Here is a 22,511-nt window from a genome sequence, read left to right on the forward strand (position 1 = left end):
GCATGTTGTGGCAGTTATATAGGAGCAGTACTGAGCTATCAAAATGTGTCTACAGACCAATGATTGGTGGTCTATGAGCCATCAGAAGCAAAGGCCTCAAAGGTTGTACATAAAAATCTTACAAAACGTTCTAGAACTTATTGTAATACAAACCAATACCTGGTGCATCCTTTCCATATATGTAGAGGAAATAGTTAGTTAGTCATGTATTTCATGGCCACTGGTCACTCAGACATATTGCCATTGGGCTCCATGACTTAATTAACAGTAGCCTCCCAAGTTGATTTACGTCTTATGAAGGATGGCAGACTGTTTAGGTTTTCAAGGTATATACAAGAAATAGCTACATAAGTGTGAACCTGTACTTGTTTGCCATTTAAAGCATTCTACTCCATCAATGTATCAGTGGTAGGCACAGGAACCCACTTTGACATCAGACTAAAGTTTTTATATGAGAAATATTTCACTGTGCTATTACCAGTTCAAAAGTATCAAAACCTAGTCAAGTACGCTAGGCAACTAATGAAAATGCGGATATATATTTCTAATAAATGTTCAAAAAATACAAGTCAAGAGGTCTTCTTTCTTGGTGGAAAATTGAGCATGCAAAGGAGGGGATTTCGTCAAATGGAAGTGTTCAACCTGAAGAACTATTCTTACCTTGACACCAGGGGCCCCTGGAAGGCCTGGAGCACCAGCGGAACCAATAGGGCCCTGTAAACATTAAAACAAAATTGTCTCATAAATGTGGCATCAGACATTGTTAATGCACCAGGTTAAACAAAATTGATAAGCCTACTGTCCCGATGTTTATCAATCCTTTATTCCCTGACTATGGCAAAACAGATTGGAATGGTGTTAATATGAATTTGATATACAAAACTCAGGGTGCTCAGTCTAGTAATATATATTAGTTTTAAGGATTTTTAAGTCTGACTGCAACCATTTCGTTTTTAGCCCACACAAAAACTAGTCTTAAAAAGTGAAGAACTATCTTGTTTGACCCATAATCCAAAATCATTGTGTATGGTGAATCATATCTCATTTCAAATAAAAATTTGTCCTTTAACCATAGACATGTTGATATTGGCCTAGTAACAAGTTAGTAACATTTAGGAGTGGCATACCAGCTTACCAAAATTATCATTTCCAGCCAGTATGTCCACATCGAAATCTGGCTATTATGTATTTTTCTACCCAGAATGGAGATTGAGATGCAGACTTCGGTTTACAGGACCAATATCTGTATGCCGATCCAGATTTTATGCAGAATAATTGGGCCTTTCCTGCTCCCAGCAAATGAGAATTAGGAGTGGGGATCCCTGAGGTCCAGAGGACTTGGCTATCCATGAGTAGCCCCTTGGATGATTGGAGGCAGTGGGGAGCATTTCATGCTCCTGATGCCATTAGACAAACTCAGCTTGTGCTGTCTGCACTTTCTGTCCTGCTCTAAGTATTACAATAAGCATTTCCATCTAGTAAAATCAGTCTCAGTATTTCCGCAACTAGTAATCCCAGGTATACTTGTGATCCAGGAGAGCAGTGTCCTACCGATAGATACCACACAACCTGTAACATGACCGTATATTTTTAACATAGTGCCACTGTAATCTGGGCAATTAAAGATTTTTAAAACAATGGACAAAAAAGTGATACCTAGATCTGCAATATTTCTTCATTACCTGAGCACAACTTTAGCATATTTGAAATATTTACAGTGTTTCACTATGTCTCATTTTAGGCATGGTTGCATGGAGTGCTTTTATGCATTTGTTATTGAAAGAGAAATATATTTAAGGTAAGGTGACTGAAATAGGGAATAAAGGTGGCATATCTAAGTACAAGTAATGCACACATAAATCAAGTTGTGTATTTGATGATGCAATATGTTTGTCATAGACCTTAATTGTCAGAGGAAGATTATAATAAGTTTTATATGAAACAGCCATGTCAGAAATGATTAATGCGTTCATCTCCTTGTGATAAGTTTTAGGGTTAACATTATGGAACTGTGAACTACTAGTTTCCAGTACATTGTCATGTTTCCTCAACAAAGAAGTTTTGTGTATAGTCACTCAGCAATCTATGTGACTCTAGCAGGAGGGCTATATTTGTCATCCTGCAGGTGACAGACATACTGAGCGCTTGAGTGCCAAACCCAAAATCATAAAGAGTAGGAAGCTCCTTGCCTGATGGCTGCCCTATGCATAATTATGGACAATCAGTGTGTTCTTGCTCCATAGACACCTCGATAGCAATATAGTAAGAAATGGTGTGGCTACATTAAAGTGGAGTGTGAAAGAAAACCTAACACGTTTAACCAGCACTGTGGAGAGATAATATTATGAACTAGGCAGAATGTACAGCAAACAGGACACCAGGGATTTTGGGGAGGGTAAACAAACACCCGTTTTTAAAGGTATTCAAACATAATGGTCGTCATTACGAGACTGGCGGTCCGAGTGCCACATTATGACCATGGAATGGCGGTCATGCCGCAGTCAGACTGCCAGCACCGCCAGGATCAGAGATCCTGGTGGTCTGGCGGTTGTGGCAGTCCTAATCTCACAAACAGCACTGCCCTGAGGATTATGACCTTGTTCTCTGCCAGCAATTTCATGACGGTAACACCGCCATGAAGAGGCTGGTGGAGAACGAGTACAGGGGCGCCAGTGGGCCCCTGCACTGCCCATGCGCTTGGCATGGGCAGTGCAATGGTCCCCCTAGCCAGCACCCTCGTCGTGTCCACTCTTTTCTTTGCAGACCGTGAACATGGCAAAGGTGCTAGTGCACCCTGCATCCTACAGCATTGCCGCTGGCTTGATTACGAGCCAGAGACAATGCTGTAGGGTGTTTCCTGCTAGGCAAGCAGGCGGAAACTCAGGTTTCCACCTGCTGACCTAGCTGGAACCTCCCAGTTGGAAGTTCAGCGGATGGCCTAAACCTTCTGGTGAACTCGTAATCAGGCCCAATGTCTCACATCCCTAATAGCTTCCTATTGTCTCCCAATTAAATCCCTTGTATTGTAAGAACTAAACTATCCCTTTTTATGCATAAAGGGAATTTCTAAATCACATTGCAGTTCAATGGCCTTATAAATTTCATTTGCCTAAGGTTGAAAGCCTCTCCATTGTCACAGAACTCGTCAGAGACAAGATGAGTGTACAAGAGGGGGCACTTCATTTTATGTACACGTGTTTGAGCCTTTGATGATCCTGGGGTGCCTTTCTCACAACCTGATAGATCAGACTTCAGTTCTTGTTGCGCATAACAAAAGAACATTATATCAGATTGCAAATTAAATATCTTAGCACTTCCGGCAACACAATCTTGCTTGTGTTGGCATAAACAAGCCCTCTGCAGTCTCTGAGAATGGCACTGCTGCTTTCTTAGTATGCGCCTCATAGTGGGCTGGTATATGTCTGCTGTTGAAGAGTACTGTAAAATACTTAAACATGCATGATAATTCATTGAAGGAAGGTGAGTGAAAACAGTATGCCACCACTGCAGTCAAAAGAACAATTCCTTAAAAGGTACAGAAAGAACTACTATAAAACATAACACATGGTACTACAGATATATGGGTGACATCAGGGTTGGGGGAGAAACCAGAGTCTGGAATAGAGAAGGTGTGGCATAAAATAATGACATCACAAATTAAGGGTGTGACAAAATACACCTGTACAGGGAGCATCATAGCAGGAAATTAGAGGCCTCAACATCCTCGCATTATTAGAAACAAAGTACTGCCAAATCTAGATAACAATGCAATAGCAATTCACTTTGGAGTTCCACTCCCTTACAGTACAAAACCACAAGGAGTTGCTTTCTGCTACATTGGAGTGCAATGTCTTGATGACGTGCAATTTCCTGGTCACAAACACTAGGTAGCAAACTATCCTATAGTAACTTCAATATATTTGTCTTGTAGTTTATTCGGCCCTTTTCGGGCTTTATAATGATCAAATTATGGGGATTTACTCATTTGCATGCTAGAGATCATGTCCAACAGTGCTTTTTAGGAAAAAGTTAGCTCTGATATGAAACTAAATTTATGTGAAGCATTTTCATTTTACAGATTTTGTGCAAATCCAGATTAAACCTTAGCCCAGAGACCCAAATGTACACAAAATTTATGGGAAGTTAAGTATTAAATACGATATGATTGCCCCCCAGTGTGATTTTGAATATTTTATGTTATTTATTCAATGGCCACAAAATCATTATTTTGGGTATTGATAACTATATATAATGCTTACTGAAAAGTTAATGATGTGCTTTTGTACTTACAGATGGGCCACCTGGACCTGCACTGCCATCACTTCCCCGAGCTCCCTGGAAAAGTAAAAGATGGACAATAAATATGTGAGTTCATGTGCCATTTGTTACAGGAATGGCGGATTATTATCAGCTTCGAGAAAAAGCTATACCAAACAATACTTACAACTGGTCCAGGGCCTCCTATACGCCCCCTCTCTCCTGGTAGGCCACGGGCACCCTACAAAAAGCACAATGAAGGAGGATTAGATAAACTGCATTATGATGCACATGTAGAAATATTTCAAGGAACCATATTTTGCTTATCAATTCTTTATTTGTGTTTTCACTCATTTTTACATTGATATTACCTCATTAACAATGGCTAGCGAGTTACATGTATGTAGCAATATCATGCACCATTTTATATACAAAAAGCTATAGCATTATGTATTCATTATTATCACAAAAACAATGGCCCGTATTTATACTTTTTGACGCTAAACTGCGCTAACGCAGTTTAGCGTCAAAAAAATTTGCACCGGCTAACGCCATTCTGAAGCGCCATGCGGGCGCCGTATTTATTGAATGGCGTTAGCCGGCGCAAGCAGACCGGCGCTGGCTGGTGTGCGTGGAAAAAAACCACGTACACCAGGCAGCGCCGGCGTAGGGAAAAATGGCGTTAGGGCGTCTTAAAAATGGCGCAAGTCAGGTTGACGCTAAAAAATCGTCTTAACCCGATTTGCGCCATTTTAAACGACGCCCAGACGCCATTTACATGACTCCTGTCTTAGTAAAGACAGGAGTCATGCCCCCTTGCCCAATGGCCATGCCCAGGGGACTTATGTCCCCTGGGCATGGTCATTGGGCATAGTGGCATGTAGGGGGGCACAAATAAGGCCCCCCTATGCCACCCAAAAAAAAAAAAAAAAAAATGTATACTTACCTGAACTTATCTGAATGTCCCTGGAGTGGGTCCCTCCATCCTTGGGTGTCCTCCTGGGGTGGGCAAGGGTGGCAGGGGGGGTCCCTGGGGGCATGGGAGGGCAGCTGTGGGCTCATTTTGAGCCCACAGGTCCCTTAACGCCTGCCCTGACCCAGGCGTTAAAAAGTGGCGCAAATGCGGGGTTTTTTGACCCGACCACTCCCGGGCGTGATTTTTGCCCGGGAGTATAAATACGACGCATTTGCATCGCCGTCATTTTTTTAGACGGGAACGCCTTCCTTGCATCTCATTAACGCAAGGAAGGCGTTCACGCAAAAAAATGACGCTATTTGCCCATACTTTGGCGCTAGGCGCGTCTAACGCCAAAGTATAAATATGGCGTTAGTTTTGCGCCGAATTTGCGTAAAAAAAAACGACGCAAATTTGGCGCAAACGGAGTATAAATATGCCCCAATGTGTTCTGTCTACTTACAGCTTGACCTGGAGAGCCATTTTCACCATGGGCACCATTTTCTCCCTAAAAACAAATAAAGAATTAATAAAAATTAGTGCACTGGTAATGTATAACAAAAACTCCCTTGAAGCAAAATTGTTCAAGTAATAGGACAGGTCTATAAATTGGGTTACATAGGAGCCTCGCGGTTTCCATTGTCTGTAAGGTCTACATAACAATGTTCCCCATTTGTTTCTGTCGATTGAGCATTTATGTATTTTCTAACATTTCGATTTTCTCCCTGATCTAAGCCCCAAATTCAACAAATCTAATCCCACTCCCTTACCAACTCTGAAAGACAAAGGACAATTTTGATATTGGTGAAAACAAGAAACACACCACGATGTAAAATTCCTAACTCCTCTCAATTTTATCGGTCAATGCGTTTTGGTGCCCTGTTATGGATTATGTTTTCACGCTGTTCAGCATGTTGTTAGATCGAACGAAATGGTGGGCATATTGATATATATGTATTAATGAAGGTTACAAAATGCAATGGATAAGTGGGAGAGTAATTATACCAGAGAATACATTCCTAGCTATAATGTTTAACACTTCTCTTCAGAGTAAACACTGCAATTAAAGGGGACATGTTATTATCAAATGCTCTAAAATAACATGAAAATCTGAGCAATCCATGGCGAAAGAACATGCGAACTGCATTAAGACCCTCCTGTAATGTAGCAAAATTATCATAATGATGATATCCCTGCTAGCAAAAATTGCAACATCATTGAAAGTGAATCCACACACATATCACAAACTATTGATATCATTGATAAGACAGGGACTTGTGTCTTTCTCTTCTTTGTGAGAGCAAGTGGGCACAGCCATGAAAAAGACCAGAAAATAAAGAGGCACCCACAATGACATTGGGTCTACAGAGCACGGGTCTTTACATAAAAGTGTACCTTTCCAATCAACGTTTAATCGGATGTGCATACACAAAAACACAATACAGCTTACTTTATTCAAGGGTGAATTTGGCCCTGTCTGGCATTATGAGATAATTTAGAGTGTGGGTCCTAAACATCTTTTGCACCCTTGCCTTGTTATAGACAAAAATAGGAGTGACACGAACTTGAACCATGTTGAGTGAATGACACGTACCTTAGTACCAGCATTGCCAGGAGCTCCTTTGACACCATCAAAACCGTTGTGGCCCTGAAAAAATATATGTATATGTTATTTCTACACAACCCATTGTCAGCCAGTCTTTTAGTTCATTGCCTCTGTAGTATTAAGTTCTTCCCATTGTATGCAAGTACAGACTCATCACATCCTAAATATAAACCTGTCAATAAATGTGCTGGTAATCTTTTGTGTGCATGCCTTTATGACTAGATTTGCACTGTGTCTCATATATGCAATGTAGTGAGAATATATATCAATTGATTGTGCTGTATGGTGAAGTATTTTATCTTCCAATTTGCTAAGCAGAAACAGCTGTAGAATAGGTGTGCCAATCCTATCAAAAACTGTAACTGTGTAACCAAGACTTACAGTTTTCACGTCGATATTTCAGTCCCACACACTAACCTTTCACAAGCATCAATGGTAAATGACTGAACCATAGAAATACTGCACGAGTTTAGAAGATGAATTACAATGCAATCGATCATACTTTTACCCCTGCATAAAGACATGCTAAAGTAGTATTGTTTTTGGAATCTGATAGATATAATTTGCCAGAAAGTAGGCCAGAGCCCACATCTCCATGTTGGTTTTGGGTATTTTTCTCAGAATAACAAGATTACCCTTTGGCAAAATTAATAGACAGGATATCTTGAATTTTGGAGATGGCTCAGTAACTAGTGGAAAGCTTTTTCACAGTACTAGATAACCTATATTACTCCTAATCTGATGTGCTTAGGAAACAGATGGCCTGGCAAAAATGGTTTTGGGCTCAATATAAATATTGGCTATAAACACACTCTGTCACACCAGCGACGCGTTTACCGCCAACATGATGGTCTGCCCAACAAATTTAAAAGCACATGGACCACAGTTTGACCATGGGGGGAAATATTCTGTCCCCGCCATAGTCAAACTTACCAATGGCCTGATGGTTTAAGGAGCATTGTTATTTAATGCCTGTCATCGATAACTTGGTGGTAAGGGGCAGAAAGAAACAAAACATTCCCCAAGGGAGATGACTTGCATGGCGGGTGGGTCAGTGTTGTTTTTTTATTTTTAAACACAAAAATTTACTTTGGGGTTTTGTATTTGTATTTGAAAACCAAAAAACCTTTGGAAACAGTGCTGTATGGCTACGTCATTTTTGACAGAGCCATAGGGCAGAGTTCAAAGGCATTCACTGGAACAGCATTAATGTTGTTCCTGTAAATGGTAGAAATGTCGGCCCAACAGATATTTCTAAATTTGGTAGCCTGCCCCTCCCACCAGGGCAATGGAGTGTTTTACTCCATTGCCCTGACGGAAAATGTCCTGATTTCCAAGAATTAAACCAGGCCCTTTGTATTTGGAATCCAGGCTCATCAGCACAGCCTAAGGTCTTACTAGGAGGTATTTTTTTTAAAAAGTCAATACTCTTTATTTGATTTCTAAGAATTGAGAACACATTCACTGCTAGCAGGAACTTTTAAAGGAGGCTTTGTGGTAGTTCTTTGTTACTTCTTAATCACCAGAATGTGTAAAATGCAATGGTATGGATAGTACAAAGTATGTGCTTTATTATGTGCACCGATATCATGATGATGACACTGGAAACAAAAGAATTAGGGCAGCAGTTTGTGTTCCCTGGATAACTTATTTTTGCTATGTTTTGGTGTGATTTTTTGTACTTTTTTCTGAAAGCTTACCACAGTTGTATTGACATTTTTTATTCCTATTAAAGGAACAATTTTCTTACCCTGATTCCTTTAAATCCAGGAAGGCCAGGTGTTCCAGGAAAACCACGGGCACCCTAAAAAAGAGTTACAGTGCAGCATATTTATTGAACTGAGACAATAATAAATACCACAAAAACATTTTGTATTCATCCATCATGCTGAATCAGCAAAAAATGGATATTCATTAACACTAACTAATAAAATTACACTAGGTGTTAAACTGATGAAGCCAGAGGTCAACAAACAACAGTAAAGGTAATGTTACCTGAGCACCACCAGGACCTCTCTCACCAGGTCTGCCAGGTTTTCCAGGGTTGCCCTAAAGGTGAGTAGAGAGAAGAATCAGTGAGTAAATCCAACAAATTGTAATATCAAAAGGGAAAGAAAAGGGGTAATGTTTTCATTAATCTGTCTTTTGCTGCTACACCAACATAAAAGAAATTGGTGCTTTAAATGTACCATACACTGCATACCATCTGCAGTTTGAAATCATGTGATCACAGTGGCCCATTAATGTATTGTTGAGTATGGTGTAAATGCTCAATTCACCATTTGTACATTTTGATTATAAAATGCAAAGTGCAACAAGCATTACTCATGAAAAGGAAGTGATCTGGGAACCTCTTAATTATGTCACACCTCACCTATACTTGGATTGTACAAAATTTTAAAAGGCTTCATCCTGAGTTAGTCTAAATAAGTTGAAATTTTCATAACTGCTTTCCTCTATGAAGGCAGAAAGGTTAGATACCCATATCAGCATGTCATAAAACCTATGGAATGACAATTGCTAGAAACCATGTGTTTCTTAGATGCTTTAGGAGCACTGTTACACTTTATAAGTGGACAATGAATGAAAGCCAGAAAGAGCATTGCCCCATAAAGCATTCTTCAGGAGATGCTTCTTTGTGGTAGCTGTTTTGTACATATTTCCACTTCAGGTGAAACTATTCTTAACACAAAATGATACAAAATATCCTCTATTCCAGAATCCATGTCACAGCGGGACTTTGGGAAAACCCATGGAGAAACTTCAGTTTTGCAACCAGCAGTACGCTGCACAGAAGCCAGCTGTGGAATTTCTCCAGGCAAAATAGGCAATGAGAGTATAGCTATCACAGGGTGGTAGTTTATCATTTCTTTTTTTATTTCAATGAAAGATGAATTTTCATTTCTCTCACCCCAGATCAAAAACGTGTGTTTATATATTGGTGCCAATGTTACTATTTGGTGCCTCATTTGAAACAGAAGCTTGTATTGGAGCATTGTCTCACTAGTTTTGTGTCTTTTTAATGTGTTGATATCTTTACAATAAAATATGTTCTGTACTAAATCAGACCAATTATTGCTGAGAGAATTTCAGTATGTAATGATAACATTTTACTTACATCTTCACCAGACTTTCCAGGTGGACCAGTTGGACCTCGGCCACCCACAGGACCCTGTTAGTATGTAAAATAAAAATATGTAGCGTTAGATGGCGCTGTAATCTGCCTGTATGCAAACATGTGTGTGGTTTATGTGTTAATATATTAGAAAAAGATCTACTTACAGTCTGACCAGGTTCGCCAGGCTCACCAGGAATGCCCTGAAATCCTTGAGCACCCTAAAAGAACAATATAAGCAGACAACATTTCGTAAACAACTGAATTCTGACTGCATTTAAAAATGACTATCCCTTAAGGTGGAAGTGCAAGTTTACAAAAGGGCTTTTAGAGTTTCAAAACAATGGAAGATAATAAGAATCTGCCAGCAATTCGATGCTGACTAATGGCTGTTCACTGTGGCAATTGTTGATGGGAAACTTTGACACATGGAGTGATAAGAACAACTCATTTTTTTGTTCTCACTTGATACTGTAGCTCACTTTCTAATAATGTTTGTATTGATCATGGTCATTTCTATATGATAGTACTTATCATCAACTATACTTACAGGAGGTCCGGATGGTCCTGGAGGACCTCGGGGTCCCATCAGACCCTAAAGGAAGAAGAAACAAAATATTCCATCATACTCATACTGTTGGTACTACCTGAAACTTTCTTAAGACATTATATTCAGGAAACCAATTTGGCTGATAATAAGTCTAGTTGTGTGCAGAATAATATAAATTGGAACATCTTGGGCCTCATATGCAAAGAGTCTGATCAGAGCACAAAACTTTGCCTTGCACTGCAAGCAGACCTCAAGCTCTTGCAGGAGGACAGAGGGACTGTCTACAATGAGGCACAAACTACCAACCTCACTAATAATAATTATGAGAGATTCCACTTGACATTCACTGTGAATAGTTGCAAATGTTGGGACAAAAAACACATGTAAAAGTATGCCTCCTTTCCAGCATTCACATTTGCAGTATGTCACATTGTGACCCTTGTCCTTTGAAAGTAAAGGAGTATTAATGCCACTGGAATTTGCACACTGTAAATTAAACTTTGGTTACAGCGTTCAGCAGTCCGTAAGCCAGCAGCCTGCTCCTCTAAATGTCCCCGACCTGCACAAGCAAAGTGGGAGTTGAAAATATTGACAGCTTACACATTGTAAATGACTATATCCTGCCCTTGTCAGATCTTACCCATTACATGCTTTTAACCACAAAAATGGTTACAGAGCATGTGTGCATGCCACTGTGAGTCAGAAGAGAGGAAGAATGCTCTCTGGCCACTTCCTTTGTCTTACAACTCACATGAGGTTTGTGATATATGCTTTCTGTTTTGTATGGCCATTAGGAGTTGCAGAACACTTTTATGTACTGTTAACAGGCACTTTCAATTTGTAAAGTGCACAGTGGTTTGCACATTGTGTTTCTCATCCATTTAGTTTACCTAATAATATTATATTTCTAATGCACATTTCAAAATTAAGTATTAACGCTTCAATCTAACTGTTAATGGGATAACATGACTATATGCTTCAATAAAAATTTAATAAAAGAAAGTGTTGGGAAATTACTAAGCAAATAGAATAAAGCAATCTCTTTGTGTGGTATGTTAGAATAGCATTAGCAAAAACATCATCTGACAGCATACTATGGGCCTGATTTAGAGTTTGATGGGCGAGTTACTCTGTCAGAAATGTGACGAATATACCGTCCGCCATAGTCCGATGTCCATAGGACATAACGGAATTGTAATACAGTGGACGGGATATCCATCACATTTGTGATGGAGTAACCCCATTGGCCAAACTCTAAATCAGGCCCAATGTCTTAAACATGATTTACAGAACATTGTTACATTAGGTGTACATTTTTTATTATTAACTACAGTAGGGCAATATTTTTAAACAAATGATGATATTATAGTTCCAATATTCTGGTCCTAGAACGTTGACCCACAAGTTGTCTCCCTTAGGTCAGTTGCTGAAAGACCTCATCAGCACCACTTCAGTATTACGATTTGGTTGCACAATAAAACATTTTTCTTAGGGTTGCTCACAATTTTTGTGATCTGCAACAGCAAGGATTTGGGATAGTAACAAAAAATAATTAATTGTCAAATGAGAATAATTGGCATATTTACATATAGGCTTTATCTGAAAATGCCTTTGTGATAAATCTAGTAAAGAAAATGTTTTCTATGATTGAAGTTATCTAAAGACTCATGAGTTAGACTCAGAATCTTGGGGCTTGAATACTCAGTAATGGAGAAGTTAACTTGAACAGGTGTGGTGCATTACTATTTCAGAGCATGAGTGAACTATAAACAGAGTGTTAACTTTTATAAAACAAAATAGTGTTTAAGACCACCTGTTTATTTACATTTACATGTAAAAAAATTAAGAATTTGTCTAAGTCCAATAGTTCCACTCTGAAAAATAATAAGTGCTAAACATTATCCTTCCCTTCGGTATGCACTGATTTTCCACACAACAATTCTAAACCCTGATTTGAATGTAGCCAAAGTTAGCGTGTTCAAAGTAATTTGTGTTCAGACCTGGGGTGTTCTCTCCTCTCTCTGTTGGATAATGTGGCATGCATGAAATATATGCTACAGTTACTGCGGACAGTCCCAAATTCTTAAAGGGGCCTGTGTTGTGGAAATGGTTGAGGGAATTCATGACAAACACAAATCCCTGTGTGAGTACTTGAGAACAGTTACTGTCAAAATGAAAGATCAGCTCCATGTAGTGTACTATGGGGATGTTGGGTAAACGTTTGTTCTTTACACAGTACCATTTCATGTGTTCTAAGCAGTTGGGAAGCCTTTAAAATGAGGTCAGAACAAAACATACTTTGTTACTAATAATACTAGAAATTGCAATGCTTTGAACACTCCAAATTGTATGCAGAGGCTGCAGAAGGAGAAATCTGGTGTTATAGAAAATTAGGTTCCCTTTAATGTCTTTAATACATTGGGGTAGATTGGGGTAGATAATTATCCTATGTACCTTATATTATGTTCAGGTTTGGCTTTCGCAACAAGACAGCTCAACCATAAAATGTTTTCTGAGAAGTAAAGCACTTTAATATTGACTTAACTGTAGGTCTCGCACTTAATCTAAGTGTGAGTGGCCCATCAGTCCAGGTATTATTTTCTTAGCATTTTGGTGCTTGTTGTTCCTCAATTTCTAATACGATAAATGGACCTAAAAATACCAGAATACAAATAAAATCTTGACTGAATGCCCTCATGCATAGAATTGTATTTTTCAAATGCTGCACTTTCTGATTTGGAAATTTGCTTTAACTGTGAAAGACCCAAGTAATTTCACCCTGACTGTATATGTTTGTACCAAGAGTAGATAAATTAAGTAATTTAACATTTGTCAGATTAAGTAGCTATTAGAGAATATGAAAATACTCCCAGAGTAACTTTTTTGGGTGTGGCATCTTCAGAGCTGATCAAAAAATAAAACAATGACTTCATGACACCTCAAGGGATACTTCCTGGGACTTCAATTTGCTCCTGCTCTATGTTATTTCACTAGACAATTTACAAAGAAATGACATCTCTTGCTAATAAATCTGATACAATGTCTTACTGGTCTTAGCTGTGTTGTTGAACCATCAGAAGTCAAGTCCACACTTCTGGGCAATGTTTTAAAAGGAACATCAGCAAGTCCAGTGACTCAATCCAGTGAACAAACCCTAAAGCATGTCTTTGGTTACATATGCTGAGATTCAGAGGGGGATTTTGGCTAGCAGTTCGATCTAGACTGCCCTTAAGGGGCGGAGGCTCAAAAGAATGGCATGTGACATGCCTGTCTGTGATAGCACATTGATCTGCATTTAACCAATGGGATAGAGTTTTTCTTCCTGTCTCTTCCTGCACTGATGACCTGGAACACTTAATTGAATGTAGGTACTTATGTGTGCTATGGTAGGACTATAGCACAACAAAAGTGTCTGGTCCAAGTTACAGAATCTAAATATGAAAGTCCACGTGCAATGTGCTCCGGCACATAAATTGTGTCCTGCAGATATAATAATACACTTAGAGTTCTGTTAGAGACATTGTATTAAGGGTTGCAAATATGCATACAGAGGGCACTAATGGAAAATTTCAAAAAACAGCAGCATGATGATGGAAGCTGTGATTAAGGATCACTAATCTAATAATTTGTGTGAAATAGGGAATTTTAAGTGCATTTGTGCTTTTTTTCCTGAGCCCCTTGATATGTTTATGTATAGTAACTAATGTTTTGTGGATCTCTCAGTACGCAGTCACAGATTATAAAGAAAAGACGTCAGAACTCAACAGTGCTAACATATTACAGTTGCGTTCTGATGTCACAATTCAGTTCAATTCATCTCAGTTCAACTTAGTTATTTACACCATGCCTGCTGCCAGAGCCAGCAGCTAAGGTGAAAGGCAGGTCATGTTGCAGAGCATAATTGAGGCAGCTGCTTATGGAAAAAAACAGACATGAATTTTCTTTCTTTTTGCTCTTTTTTTCTAGCTGTACAGTGACAATCAGAAAGATTATATGTATGGCAACATGACTATTTGTTTCACTCCTTAGGTAATTATTATAGCTAGACTTTTTCTGCATGTTTCTTCATGTTTCTACACATTCCAAGCTACTCTGCTTTTTATAAAAAAATAAGTGACTTATATTGAACTGATTCTAATATCTTCGTGAAACAAATATCTCACAGCTTTTTATGTATTTAATTTTGTACTACAGATTCTATTTTTATTCATCATGTTTGCAAACATGGACACACTTTCATATGAAAGAACTACATACCAGGGTTTTAAGTGGTTTGTGGGAAAGGTGATAATGTGACCATGTATTATAAGGCATAAGGTAACCCCATCTGCACGATAAGGATATTGCAGGTCACCTTGGAGTTCCATTAACATATAAAGGAACTCAGCCTTCAGCTTGATTATTAGATGTGGCTATGCAACTCTGTAGTCAATTGCAATATCCTTATCACGTATGGCAAGGGGTACTTTATCTCACACATACCATATCACATATATAGGTATATAGCATGTAATACAACATCAGAGTGATATGTGAGGCCCTTGGTTCCTGAAGTGTATTTTTTCTCACAATCTCTGAAGTGACAATATAACAGGAAAAATGTATCTTTCCCCCAACTAAATAACCTAGATTTCATATGTCTAAAGGGAGGTTTTTGAAGTATATTTTTCATTTTTCAACAATATGACTATAAATAATTATGGCAGTATCCACAGAGGGAACATCAAAGCAGTCTCTACCCTTTACAAATTAAGAGCCCAAGAAATGATCAAATCAAAACTCAAATAATCAGGAGTGTACACATTTTAGTTTAGCCTCATGTTTTCCAGAGGTGTTTGGACAGATTAGTGAGCCTATATTTTTCAACCCAACATGTGGATCGAAAATGATTTATCTTTAGTACTTGATTGAAGTTCATAAGAACACTACCATAGACTGATTAAACACACTTTATAAGTAATCAATATTTTGATGTTTCATAAGCCTCAAAAAGTAGAATCCTTACTAATTACAGAAGACAATAAATGATCTAGTAATGGAATTATATTGTTAACATCAAATATTAAAATTGAATGGTCCAAAATAGTCTTATGAACATCCTGTTTGCTATCCCTTACTTTGGTATAATTAAATTAGTACAGCGTCTTGATTTTTGCTCAAAAATTGAAAATCATAATTGCGTAAATAGATATTGGTTTATCTATACAGAAGAAACGTGCAGTGTTGAATGGATTTTAGATGTTTTCTATATGGTGTGATTTCTGAGAAGGTGTCATGTGTTCTTGCAATTAGGGCAAAGCTTTCCTCCTCTGTTGGTTGTCCATTTAGAAAATAATGGCATTTAATTGTTTTTACTTTAAACATGGGGTTTTGATCATGACTGCATTATTTCATGTTAGCATAATTTGCCAAATGTAATCATTTTCGTTTTTAAGGGGAAGGTTTTTCAGACTTATTCATTTATGCAATTATGATTAGTAGTGTCATCAAAATCGGAATACCAGAGAATGAGATTCTTAAGAATGTGGTTCATAATAACTGAGATAAAGAACACTGAGGCATCTATTTCCAAATACACAGTCTTACAAGGGTTGGGGTTTAGCCGAGTGGACAGACTATGAGATGGGTGAGATAATAGCATTACTGGCCTTGGAGTCAGCCAATAAAGTAAGCTATTGACTCTCAGCCTCTACCATATTTAACTCAAGCATCAGGATATCCTCTCAGGTGATTAGTGTGCTATACAAATCAATATAACATAGCATAACATAACTACTCAGCAGAACAGCTTGTTTTCACCATGTGCTAATGAGCATTTATCCTGAAATTAAATCTTACTATACATTATTTAAACATTCTCCATTCATAACAGGATGTTTGGCTTACCATTGGTCCTGGTCCAGCATCTCCTGATTTGGATGGATCATATTGAGCAGCAAAGTTCTAAAAGCAAAATGAACATTGTGGTTAATATTAAATCTCATATGTATGCCAGGAATTACATGAATCCACATTATTTCAAAAACATCTGTTTGAACAATGTAACAGGCACCCTAGCCTGTTGGCAAATGTTGTGTCAGCCACTTAATGCCTCCTACCTGAATTATAGGCCTGGCCAGTTACCTGGGGCCTATACAAGAGAGGGAGCTGCAAACTTTTGGGGAAAGCCCAAGGTTCAAGGACTATTATGCTATGAGGACAATCCACTCACAGATTTTGTTAATGAAACACATTGAAATAAAAAGAAAGTTGTTGGAATTTTGGAAGAAGATTCCTGTAAGAGCCATAATATGTCTTCTGCATGTATTGTGTTGATTTCATATTTGATCTATTCATTGTTGTCAAATTGAATTGCTGTTAATCTAACCCAGCCTTACAGTGAAGATTGCCCATAAGAATCCATATATGTACATATCAACTCTTGAATGTGATTATGTGTTGGTTCTGTCTTGAAAGTATTTGTAGTCAATGATGTAGAACCAATTAAGACATTTGAACATAGTGCTTACATTTGAACTGACTGTAATAAGCAACAGAAAATCTACAGCAGCATAGATCAAATGGGAATAAATTTGCATTAAATCATACGTGGTTTGCCCTGCTGGAAACTATGAATATATGAATTTACCATTATGTAAGTCATACAGAGAGAGTATAAATATAACCCATTTTGAAATCAAATTTAAGAAAGTAAACACATGTTGATCTTGCTATTGTGTGGATTAACAATGTAGAACTGGAGCTCAAATCCCTTAGATCATGAATACAGAAATGACCAAGATTATCAAAACCATTTGAGAGTCTTATAAAAGCCAGGGGAGAATCATAAATTAAAGAAGGTTGTGGCTGTGTGCAAACATCTGCACACATGAACCAGCAAAGTTTTTGAAGATCTGCTGGATGAATCTCTTCCTGGATTTCCAGCAAAAATCTGCAAAAGTTATTGGATTGGGGGAGAAATGTATTGGGGTGCGTTTTGTTTATGCTGGTTGATTAAAATTCTTGCTGATTTTTAGATATTTTACAGACTCTTCTTTTTACTGTCATAACATGAGGGCCTCTTCAAAATATATGTATGAACTTCAATAACTACAAATTTGGCATATACCTAGGGACTTGGTGGCTGTGGATCTTAAACTAAAATTTCCTCCATTTGCTTAAGAGTGAAAAACATTAACCAAGCAGATTTACAAATCAAATGTACCTGTAAAATAGCACAGTTGTGAATGTGAACTGTCCAGATAAAATTGTAGCTGGTCACAGACAACATGTAGAATTGAAGGCAATATTTCCACCATGTAAATCTGTACTCATCCAGAAAGAGCATGGTTACCATTCCTTGATGGTCAGATTGAATACAGGTCTAGCACACGCTTACTTTCCAGAGTATGGCACCAATGCATTCTGCAGTTTATAATAATTTGGCTACGCAAGATCTGAAAGATGTTTCACTATAAAGCTACAGAACACAGGAAACACTCAAGAAATACAACAACTATGCTGAAACCAGGCTCACTGCTGTATAGGCTTTGTGTATATACCTGTAGAATGGTAAGTGAATACACATTACCATTTTACAGACTAGACTCATATATATTCATAACTTTAACAAGAGCTAGCCGGAAAAAAATGTGTCATATTCTATCTGATCCTGGATTGGTATGTTCTTCTCCTTTAGTTTGAAAGTCAACCTGAATACTGAGGTATCAGTCTATTGTTGCTGGTAGCGACCATTTACAGTTTCTCCTGAATTGCATTTGAACAACATATCCTGTATCTCCAAAATTTTAGTGCTACACATATTTTCCTGCTCTGCACTGGTCTTACATAACTCTAACTTAACCAAGTTATTTTTTGTGCTGGAGTATATTTCTTTATTGTTCTTGATTGCTGAAAAAATATTTTTTCTTGAAGAAGTGCCCCTATCTTGTCTATTGGCTTTGGTGAGACTCATTTGCCTCCAGTCCAAATATCTTTACTTTCTGTGCATTGCTGCTTTATTTTGTAGGATTGAAGACCTCCTAAAATGGTTCATAACATGTAGTAATTCCACTCCTCCTGTGAGATTGTGCCTCTCTTACTGCTTGGAAGCCATGGCTTCAGAGGCTCTCATTTACCTTATGGCAGAGACCAGGTAGCAAGTTCTATAATGTCAATGTAAATCACAGTGTGAGTCCCACTGAGTATCATATAACCATTGCTGTTAGTGAATCTGTTCACAGCAATGTACGACAAGTGGAAAATGTTCTTTGCGTATAATGATCAAAGCTCTACAGTCTACATGTGCTTTCCTCTTACATTTGTCAAGTGGAACTGTTCGGGTTACTGAGGCCTACCCTTTCCATCACATCTCTCCACCTGGAGGTAATCGATGAAAACAATGGGAACCGTGGTTATTGTGAAGTGTGACTTCAAATATATTGGATTGTATTATTTAGCCTGGAATCCAGTGCATCCTAATTTGTGTCGTATGTATTGATTTGCTTAATATTTTGCAAGGTGCCTACTCTCATGCTCTAATGTTAAGGAATGTTGTAGGCTGTATTCAATATACATATATGTCAATATTATAAAAAGCCATATTTATGTGTCAATCATAAAATATTGTAAATATTCTTATCTTATTTCACTATTTTTATGTCTGGCATTAGGCACGACCATTTGAATTTACGGAAACTATATGTATAACATCCATACTTGCAGAGGTTTTCAGCACCCACCATCATTCATTCATTGGCCTGTTATTGTGTCACTTGCATTTTTGTTCCACCCACTATAACTTACAGCAGGGGTCTCCAACGGGTAGCTTGTGAGCTACCAGTAGCTTGCCAGCTGCCAAAAGTAGCTCTAAGATTTAGAGTCTACCCTAGCATACATTTAAAAGGATCTGGAGCTTAATGGCGCTGCCTTCTGTAACACTGAGTTGTAAAGTCTTGAAGTAGAAGCCAGCATAACCAATGGCAAAGTCCAATGCACAAACACACACAATGAGACTGACAGCATGAAGCCTGTAACATGATAAACCACTATGCAGCAAAGCCACCTTTTACAGTGGGCCCTGGTAGTTTTAGTCACATTGTCTGTGTGTGAGCCCTGGCTGGGTATTAAACGCAGAGTATCTCAAGTGTGGAACTGCATGAGTTAGAATCAAGAAATGCAAACTTTAAACAACATAATCTGATGCCCATGTTGGATGTGATATCTACTGTAACAGTTATGTTTGTTAGTAGCTCTGGATTATTTTCATTGATCTAAGGTAACTCAGCCTGTAGAAGCATGGGGCTTACAGCATGAGGCAATGCATAAGCCTGCTTCAGCAACTGACAACTTCACTGTGAGTGATAGCACTCTATCCTTTCACAGCACATCCAAGCAGTTCCTTCCAGTGCCTGGGACTACTATAGCAATGTGTGCTTTTTGTGACAAAAAATATTTTTGCTTCTAGCCCTTTTTAAAAATGTATTAGGGCCTGCAGTTTCCTGAATACAAAAGTTTTGCAAAAACCATGACAAACCAAACGAAGCATTGGAAAGCCACAAAACTTGCAGCCAGAGCAAGGCCTATTGGCTTTGCCAATGCTTGTTTACATTTTGAATTTTAAAAAAGACAATAAATTCTAGGTGTTGTAATATAATTTGGGAGTCATAAAAATTGTCCCCTGTACTTTCCTGGAATTTTTTGTTTTTTTGCACTTATCTTTTTAGACGAGTCTAATTTTGCAAGATTAACTCCTATGGGTGCTTAATTTGTGCAGGCGGTTGCAGATGGAGGGCACTAGCGTTCATGTGTGTGCAGTAGGACTTATTTTTGATTATCAGACTTTATCAGACTTTGGCCCAGAGGAAGAGAGATGAAATCAGAGAAGGGAGAAAAAAGGAGGAAGTAGAGGATTTGAAAAGCGTGAAATTGAGAACGTTGGGAAGAAAAAGAACCTGCAGGAATGAGATAAAGAGAAAGGAGACGCAGGTTAGAGGAAGAATCGACATGAGGTGGGCTCAAGTCTTGGAAGTATCAGCAACCCTAGCAATGAACATCACCAGATGAAGGATCCTAAATGTATGATTTGGCCCATGCACCAATTTTGTTTACAAATTAAGCAGCGCCAATGTCCATTGTTGTTCTAAAATGGACTGAGGATGAAAATGGTGCCCATGTTATTCAACGTAATGTTATGTACTCGGCATTGATATGACACAGATGCCCCGTAGTGTTCTTCTTCCATTGGAAGAAAGCTTATTGGCTTTTGCACAAATGGTAGAGGACAAAAGAAGCATCTGCTGGTCTCCTTCGGGCTTTGGATACAGAGCAACATAATCCACTTTCATGTGCAGGTTGATCTTGTGTATTGTTTTATTTGTTTTAAAAAAAATTGACATTCTGGTGGTCGTGCAAAGGTTGATACAAATTAATCAGTTTCACTCATAATATAGTATGGTTCCTTACTCCGCTAATTCCAGGTGGGCCGGGAGGGCCAGGGGGACCATCTTCTCCATCTCTGCCTGGAGGTCCGTGTGGACCCTAGAAACAAACATAAAACATTTCCTTACAAAATGTTTGGCAAAAAGAGAAAAAAACCACGGTAAATTGGCCAAAAAACAACCATTACATGCGGAATAATAAGTAATGGGAACAGAACCAATGCGTTTATTTCTTGAACAGTGATAAGAAAACCCAATACGATCAGGTGTGTGATAACAAAGATGCAAACTGATAGTCTAAAACACAATGAGGATGCGCTGTGACTGCACTGCCCTTAGCTATGTAGGTTAATAATGAGAATTAACAATGGTACATAGTGGACATCATTGAAAAGCTCTACTTTCTTTGTTTCAGAGTTTCTCTCAGTTACACGATCAGCTCAATATCTGCTCAGTGAACTGGAACAAAGTACCATTGTGGACAAGTTATAGGGTCAAATGGTTTAATTTGCAATCCTATATGCGCACATTGGATTATTTTCTAGGCAACCGTACAACAGCAGGACCCCCATCCTCATCCACTCACATAGTTAAGTGACACGAAGCACTGCGGCACTACGCACTCTATACAAGACAGCTTTAGGAGACTAGACAATAGGCTAGGAAGTGGCAATCTAAGCCTTCGTGTGATTGCTCTAAACCAAGATGTTTGCCTTCCAGATACTATTTTTTACAATCGATGGTTACCTTCCATATATATAGCCGAGAAATGCTGATTTCTCACAGTACGCTTACAAAGGCATGGGGACTTGTTACCACATTCAAGCACTCCATCACAAGTTGTGCCTGCCTTCATGCAAAGTACACTGCAGCATGCTTTCTCCTCTGACGTATGCATTTGTGAAGTTGTGGTGTTGTGATGCACCTTCGATTGACAACAGAGTGGCATCGATAGAAGACAGGCATTTTTTAAACACAGTGCAGAGTACCAACATACTTGACTCTACCATGTCATTCTCAAGCAGTAATAGCGCGCACGGGCTTAGAAGAGGCGTATGATTCCTTACCCTGTCTCCTTCTGGGCCTTTGTCTCCTCTGGGCCCCTACATGAAGCCAGAAAACGTACATTAGGCATTATTCAAGCAAACAAATCTGTGAGCTGATTAATAATGTTCTTCATGGTTTGTTGGTATAAATATGTAATGGACGGATCTATCTCCAAACAGGGAACCTAATATAACAGATTACTTTAAACATTAAAACAGAACCCATTTTACATGCAGCGTTAGCTCCTCCCCTCCCGATAGTACAGCATAACTATGCGTTTGTACTCACTTCAGATTCTCTAAGATGCTGTAAGATTTAGAGTAGAATCAATACACAAATCAGCACAGAAGAGGGCTCCAAAATAGGCCTCTGCAATCTATATGTGTGGATCTCGCGATACTGTATCTAACAATAACACATTCAAAATAACTTACTTTGAACTTTTCTAGAACCAGCTGAGAACGAGATATACTCTCTATGTTCCATCACAAAAACTGTTTTCTAATGATTAAGCCAACGTGCTAGACGTTTCACAGTGCCAGTAGCAATATTAAAACTTTATT

General features: G+C 38.5%; 1 protein-coding gene across 1 annotated transcript in view; it reads right to left on the reverse strand.

The window, feature by feature from the left end:
- COL1A2 (collagen type I alpha 2 chain) overlaps window positions 1–22,101 on the reverse strand; it is a 57,423-nt gene extending 35,322 nt beyond the window's left edge. The window contains exons 1-13 of the mRNA XM_069211760.1: window positions 21,969–22,101; window positions 20,927–21,001; window positions 16,370–16,426; window positions 10,484–10,528; window positions 10,101–10,154; window positions 9,937–9,990; window positions 8,814–8,867; window positions 8,569–8,622; window positions 6,807–6,860; window positions 5,676–5,720; window positions 4,445–4,498; window positions 4,291–4,335; window positions 661–714 (exon numbers count right to left, since the gene is read on the reverse strand). Coding sequence (XP_069067861.1) covers window positions 661–714; window positions 4,291–4,335; window positions 4,445–4,498; window positions 5,676–5,720; window positions 6,807–6,860; window positions 8,569–8,622; window positions 8,814–8,867; window positions 9,937–9,990; window positions 10,101–10,154; window positions 10,484–10,528; window positions 16,370–16,372 — 516 coding nt within the window. The 5' untranslated portion in view covers window positions 16,373–16,426; window positions 20,927–21,001; window positions 21,969–22,101. The remainder of the gene's footprint in view (window positions 1–660; window positions 715–4,290; window positions 4,336–4,444; window positions 4,499–5,675; window positions 5,721–6,806; window positions 6,861–8,568; window positions 8,623–8,813; window positions 8,868–9,936; window positions 9,991–10,100; window positions 10,155–10,483; window positions 10,529–16,369; window positions 16,427–20,926; window positions 21,002–21,968) is intronic.
- Between the last annotated feature and the right edge of the window lie 410 nt (window positions 22,102–22,511).

Source organism: Pleurodeles waltl, chromosome 10, assembly GCF_031143425.1.
Source record: "Pleurodeles waltl isolate 20211129_DDA chromosome 10, aPleWal1.hap1.20221129, whole genome shotgun sequence".
NCBI lineage: Eukaryota > Metazoa > Chordata > Amphibia > Caudata > Salamandridae > Pleurodeles > Pleurodeles waltl.